We start from the raw sequence: 6718 nt of genomic DNA on the forward strand, positions 1-6718 counted from the left end.
TAACATGTTCAGACTGAGCCAACAGACCATTTTAACAGGATAAATTGAATATTAACTAAATGTATGGGTCTAGGTAAAAAAAAGACATTTTCTTGAAAACTATTAAAATAGATTTAAAGCATTTTGGAAAAGAACTCTTCATCTTTTCTACGACTCTAGCATGGTCCGTTTCGCAGGTGAACAAGAATTATCCTGTATTTTTATACTAATTTAAAGTATACAAATATTAAAGTATACAAATATACACCCCTTGCATGTTTTGCTTTTAAAACCAACACATGTTGAATTGTTTCCCATTTACCTTATATGTCTGGGAAACTACGGTCTCAGTGATTCATATTTTTTTGTGCCGTTCTACTCTTGTGATGTATTCTGGTGTATGCAGTCCTGCCCTCAGTGTGCATTCACAAAGTACAAAATAGAGAACAGGAGTTCTTTTTGGCAGCTTGGTTAAAATAAACCTTTATATGTCCAAATATCAAAGTCAATGTCGCATTTCATAATCACTCAATTACAGAAACTATCTAGTATTACATGTAACCAGTCTCATACCCTACAAAGTCAATCACAATTAGTTGAGCCAGCAATGTTTCGTCACACAAACAGTCATGTTTTTAGAGTATCACATCGCAGTGTTTACAATCTTCTGAGAATAAACAAAAATGGCTTACATACAGGTCTCTCACACATTAAAAAGGTCTTTCTACAAAGTTCACATAACCTTTAAATTACTTAAAATACAACTCAGAAAACGTATAGTATAAAATGTTTAATTCTCAAACCAACAAACAACCAGAATTAACAGAAGTAAAAAAAAAGACTCCTGCACAAATCCCCGGAGCAATAAAATAGTTGAGAGGGGTGTGTAAGCAAGATCTTATGAAAATAAAATGGGCGATTTTCTCTTCCACCGTCACAGAAACAACAGGCAGGGAAAGCTGGACAACATCCACTTCAGCATATATACAGCTCATCTGGACTGCTCAACTAGAGAAAGAGGGAGATATACAAAGTAATTACAAAAAGTACTGCTAACTACAAAAACATGGAATACAGACACGTATAAGAAAATCAAAAGTGAATTACAACTAAAACAATTAAGGATTATCATATTATAATATTTTGCGCTTACTGTAAGTGGAGATGTCAATCTCCTCAGGCAACTCCGCAACGTTGACTTCAAAACGGTCCTGCACATCATTCAGGATCTTTGCATCAGTTTCATCTGACACAAAGGTGATGGCCAAACCTTTTGTGCCAAATCTACCAGCACGGGCAACCTAAAGAGGATAAAATGACAGTTGTCATAAAATTGGGCTTGGTTCAGTTATTTTGAAAACCAGTTGAAAACTACTAGAACGTAATATACAGAATATAGTAATGTTAAAATTGCAATAAAAAAATACAAATAATCTGTCAGTTTATTTACCATGGTACAGGTGAACCAGTTTTACATGACAAGATTTAAACAACTTCATCTGCCCAAAAATGTAAGAGTTGCAAGGAAATTAAAATGGGTGTAAAACTGTTTTCAGGTTCTGTGTTGGAAGGTCGTTTGGCTTTCAATGCAAAGTATAAGACTGTAGTGTATATTTACCCGATGCAGATACGTGTCAGAGTCCTCAGGCATGTCATAGTTAAAAGCAATGTTAACGCGCTCAATATCCATCCCACGACCAAACAGATTAGTAGCCACCAGGATCCTCCTCTGGAAATCTTTAAACTGTTGATACCGAGATAATCTGTTGGAAACACAATAAGGTAAACAATTTACTCTAGTGACTGTTCATTTAGTTTCCCTAAACACTTTCGTCCTCCATTTGTTGGACAAACAGCTTTGATGGCAAGAAAACAAATATTTTATCCTACTTATTTCATGGTCATGTGACCAAGAAACCCATGTCTTACCTCTCTTCCTGAGCCATGCCTCTATGGATCGCAATGGCAGGGAAATTCTGTTCAACCAGCAGCTGTGACAGAGCCACACATCGGGCAACCGACTTCACGAAAATCACCACCTACAACACACAAAAACAGTTGGCGTGGTTTAGCGTACAAATCATACAAATTGCTGACTCCAGGGAGGCAGTATAAACTGTGAAATGACATCACCTGGTTGAATTCAAGAACATCGAGTAGGTCAAACAGTTTGCGGTTCTTCTCGCTGTCCTTCAGTTTGACATAGTATTGCTGAAGACCATGTAGGGTGAGCTTCGTCTCATCGTCAACAAACACCTCCATTGGCTGAAAGAAAAAACAATCTGTTACTCGTGAATGCCACCTGATGTGCATTAAAATTGTATACAAACCTATCCAGAATGACTGGTTAAATCAGTTTAACGCTTGAGGACAGAATGTAAAAGCAGGAGTACTCACATCTTGCATGAACTTGCGACAAACCGGCCTGATCTCTTTGCTCAGCGTGGCGCTGAACATCATGCATTGTTTCTCATGAGGTGTCAGTCTGAAGATATCCTGAACATCCCGTCGCATATCTAACAAACAATCATGCACAGAATTAGATTTCTATCTTATTTTGAACAACAATACTAATACTAGGGCTGCATGATAAACCGCAATTCCCATTCAAATCGCAATTGAATGGATGTGGCTATCGCGATTGTGAAATCATTAAGGCTGAAATTCTGTTTTATGCTCAGCTTGTTCGTAAAGTACGGCTCTGTGATATGTGGGAAATACTGCTCCATCTGAAAGTCGCTTAAAACGTGCATTTACAAAAGACATCACCCGTCAAACATCATCTTTATAAATCTACTTCATTATAATGAAAATACCTGAGGAGGCTTGAAAAACAGTGATAGAAAGATGCCAAATGCAGATAGGAAGACAGCATTTGGAGTTACAGTGCGAGAGCACCCTCCTGCTTTCGGATGCATACCTTTGCTCAAATGGTTGAAAACATGAATAACATTTTTTTCATGACTGTACCAATCAGTATAAACAGTGTTACCCTTTTAAAATGGTCAATTTCAATAGCTTTAGTTGTGTTGTGGTAACACAAACTAGAATTACTGAAATTTGGCAAAGGATAGCTCCTATCTTTTATAAAATATAGAAAAGCACAGTTATTATGTAGGCCTTCCTGAAGTAAGAAAACAATACGCACCCAGCTGCTCTAGCATCTTGTCACACTCATCCAAAACAAAGTGCTTGACGTTTTTGAGGTTAAGTGTCTTGTTGCGAAGGAGGGCAAGGATCCTTCCTGGTGTTCCCACCACGATGTGAGGGCAGTTCTTCTTCAAAACATCTTCGTCGTTCTTTACGGACAAGCCGCCGAAAAACACAGCGCACTTAACAGTGGACATGTACTTGGAGAATCGCTCGTACTCTTTACTAATCTGGAAAGCCAGCTCACGCGTGTGGCACATAACCAACACAGACACCTGATGAGAAAACAACCATGAAGTTATCACACCTGGTTGGTGTTCAAATGCCATCCTTCAGAAAATATGAAAGTCTAACGATACTAATCCTCGCAAGTATAATAGACACTTTTGCATCTTTCTCAATGCTCACAAACAAGGCCATATCCATTTAAGGGTAACTGCTCTAGTACACAATATTTTTATACATACACAGTAATCTGGTTCAATATTTCATAACAAAATGGTGTTAGAAGTGAGAAGATCACAGTGCTTGAGTTTGGAAGTCAACCGTCTGGATGAAAACACACCTGCCCATCAACTGGCTCGATCTGTTGTAGTGTGGCGAGCACGAATACAGCAGTTTTTCCCATTCCAGACTTTGCCTGGCATAGGATGTCCATACCCAAGATGGCTTGTGGAATGCACTCATGTTGGACTGAGGAAGAAAATATTCATTAAGGTGATTCATACCCACAAGCCACTTCAAATAATTGAGCGGCTCTTCATCCATAAAACTAATAATGCAAATTTGAAGTGAATCCTCACCCTCAGATGGATGTTCAAAACCACAGTCGACAATGGCGCGGAGGAGTTCTGGCTTTAGGAGGAAATCACGGAACCCGGAGCTGTGAATGGAGACGTAGGAGCCCTTCACCTCCTTCTTACCGGCAGGCACGATACTGTCAACGGCGGTCTGCGGCTCCTCATCCTCTTCGTAGTCCAACAGCTCGTTGTCAACATCGTTTTCGGCCATGATTACTTTGGTTGAAAGTAAATCAAATGTAAAGAATGTACAGTACACAAGTATTAAAATGCAATTAAAAATCATGCATTCATATTTGCTGCACTATATGGACGAATGAGGGTAGAATAGATACCTCAAGCTATATTCATTAAATTAAATAAAACGTTATGCTAGAAAGGGCATCTAAATACGCAGCTCATTAGGTTTTGAAAAACTTCTCAATGGGAACCGGGAATTTTTCACATTTACCACATGTGAAATTTACAAAACCTGTACAATACATTTAAACACACGTCGCAGCTTCCGAATAAATACACTATACAAACACTAATACAAATAGCGATCCACGATAAATTATTGGCCATATCGGTATCAGCCGATGCATTGTCATTTTTAATCCATAATAAAAAAATATAATAAAATTATGATAATAAAATCAGGCTGATTGATTATCGCCAATAAAAATTAAATTATAATTGTAATTGTTATAATTATAATTCTAATTAAATTACAGTCTCATCAGGATTGTTTGACCGCATCGCGATGGTTTCAGATCATCGCAATTATTGCATAATGCATATCTCTATAGAAGACACAAGTGGGAACTGCAGTGCCTGCATATTGCATGTTTTAATGTATGTGAAGAGTGTGGTACCAAAATGAGGTAACTCCGTTTTTAAAAATGTTAAAAAAAATCATGTTCTTTATTTGCCATTCCAATTAATATCAATCAAACTGTAGTTGGTGTGTTTTTTGATTTAAGCTATAATATGTAAAAAAAAATACAGCTAAGGAACACAATATAAAGATGATAAAAAACATTTTTAAAAACAGGGTTCTCATTTTGGAATTAAACTCTTCATTTATTGTAACTTAAGTATGATAGTGGTAAAATGTACCAACAATCACTTAGGAAAAACTTTCAAGCATATACCATAAAAACCCTGCAGTACAATTTAATATTATTTAATCTACTCTCAATGTGAAAACCAGCCTAACAAAATTTAATTCACACAGAAGTAACATTTTATTGTAGTCTTGCAAGTGAGAAAAAGAAGACTAGAAGCTTTTCTATGACATAGCATTTTAATGGTGGCTTCATTTCACTCCTGATCAAACTAGTCTTTGTCAAACACGTATTTGGCGTATGCATTAAATGTTAAAGTCAAGACCTTAAATATTTGATGATGACCCCATTTTTTTACGAGGAAATAAACTTATAAAAAAAAGTCTTATATTCAGAACATGGTCGTTTTAAAGCCGAATCAAAAACGTATACGAATTAATTGTCAAAGCCCTCAAACAGACAATTAATCGTCATAATCATAACGATTTATTAGAAAATAAATTGTCAGCCAAATTTCATAATTGTGACAGCCCTAATTATAAATCATTTTAAGTACTGCATTTCTGTCATGATCATTCCCTTATACATATTGTAGATACATACATTAAGTAGATATTCATGAATGTGAAACTCATTGGAAAAAAGCATATTGTTTGAATCAGAATGCTGTCTAAACACTTACGGTCTTGAAACCTCTTTGTGGCTCTTAGTCTGGGTTGGTCGTTTCATTAAATATAAATTATACCAGAAAAGTTTAAAAGTTAAAGAATCTTTAACTAGTGTAAAGTATGCTTGGTACATGATTTTCAGGAGGAAAAATATAACTAATGATTACCTTGTTTTCTGTAGTGAATGTTTTCAAACAAAAGTATTTGACCACTTTTTGACTTTTGTATCAGTCTCAGAAAATGTTATATAACTATTTAGATACTGAATATCGGCCAACATTGCTATCGCTATCGGCTTCCAATGTCAAATGATTATCAGTTATCGGCCAAAAATTACATATCGGCGCATCCCTCTACAACCTGGTTTGCATGTAGAGTAAAACCGGTCGCGATTGAGCCTATCGCTCAGCGTGTCTAAACAAAAGAGACGCCATTCATTTTATCAGCCAAACCTTCCGACTAAAACGAGCGCTTTACAGCATACAGCGTTCACAGTTGCATATAGATTATACATGATAACGATATCACTATAAGCACGAATTTGGTTATTTGTTCATAAATCGATTTCGTGATCAGGTTTTGAGTCTCACAGGCTGCGATGCACGACCAGAAACGCGAGATCTCTAGTACCGTCCATTTATTCAATTAAACGTACTTTTGATACTTATTTTTATATATAACCTGTGTTACTAATCATGCGTCATAACAAAGCAATGATAAAACGCACAAATAAAAGACGGTTTACCTTCAGATGTTAGTCCTGAACGTCGCCACTTGCAAATCGTGTGGTTAGGCCCTAAAGTCTTATAGCTCTTCCCGGAAATACAAAACGAGCGTTTCTATTGGTCGATTTCAAAGTCAATAATGTTTTAGACTGTGCGCATGCGTGTAGTTGCTTAACGTCAATGTGCGTATAGTTGTTGTGGGCGGGCTTACAACTTTTTTTTGTAAAATCTCTGGTTGTGTCCGAAAAAGCCCCCTTTATCCTAATATAGTGCACTATTTGAGGGGACATCCAGTTTTAGTGGTTTCCGAATTCATAGTGGACATTATGAAGTGCACTCATTTAATC

General features: G+C 36.7%; 1 protein-coding gene across 1 annotated transcript; it reads right to left on the minus strand.

The window, feature by feature from the left end:
• Positions 1-446: 446 nt before the first annotated feature.
• On the minus strand, positions 447-6482 carry ddx39aa (DEAD (Asp-Glu-Ala-Asp) box polypeptide 39Aa). Its single transcript, XM_056733236.1, has 10 exons — positions 6392-6482; positions 3933-4145; positions 3695-3822; positions 3128-3404; positions 2377-2495; positions 2113-2244; positions 1909-2018; positions 1598-1742; positions 1133-1280; positions 447-987 (listed from the first exon to the last, which is right to left on the minus strand). The coding sequence occupies exons 2-10, from the start codon at positions 4138-4140 to the stop codon at positions 971-973; spliced, it is 1284 nt and encodes a 427-aa protein (XP_056589214.1). The 5' UTR covers positions 4141-4145; positions 6392-6482; the 3' UTR covers positions 447-970.
• Positions 6483-6718: the final 236 nt, after the last annotated feature.

Source organism: Triplophysa dalaica, chromosome 2 (genome assembly GCF_015846415.1).
Source record: "Triplophysa dalaica isolate WHDGS20190420 chromosome 2, ASM1584641v1, whole genome shotgun sequence".
NCBI lineage: Eukaryota > Metazoa > Chordata > Actinopteri > Cypriniformes > Nemacheilidae > Triplophysa > Triplophysa dalaica.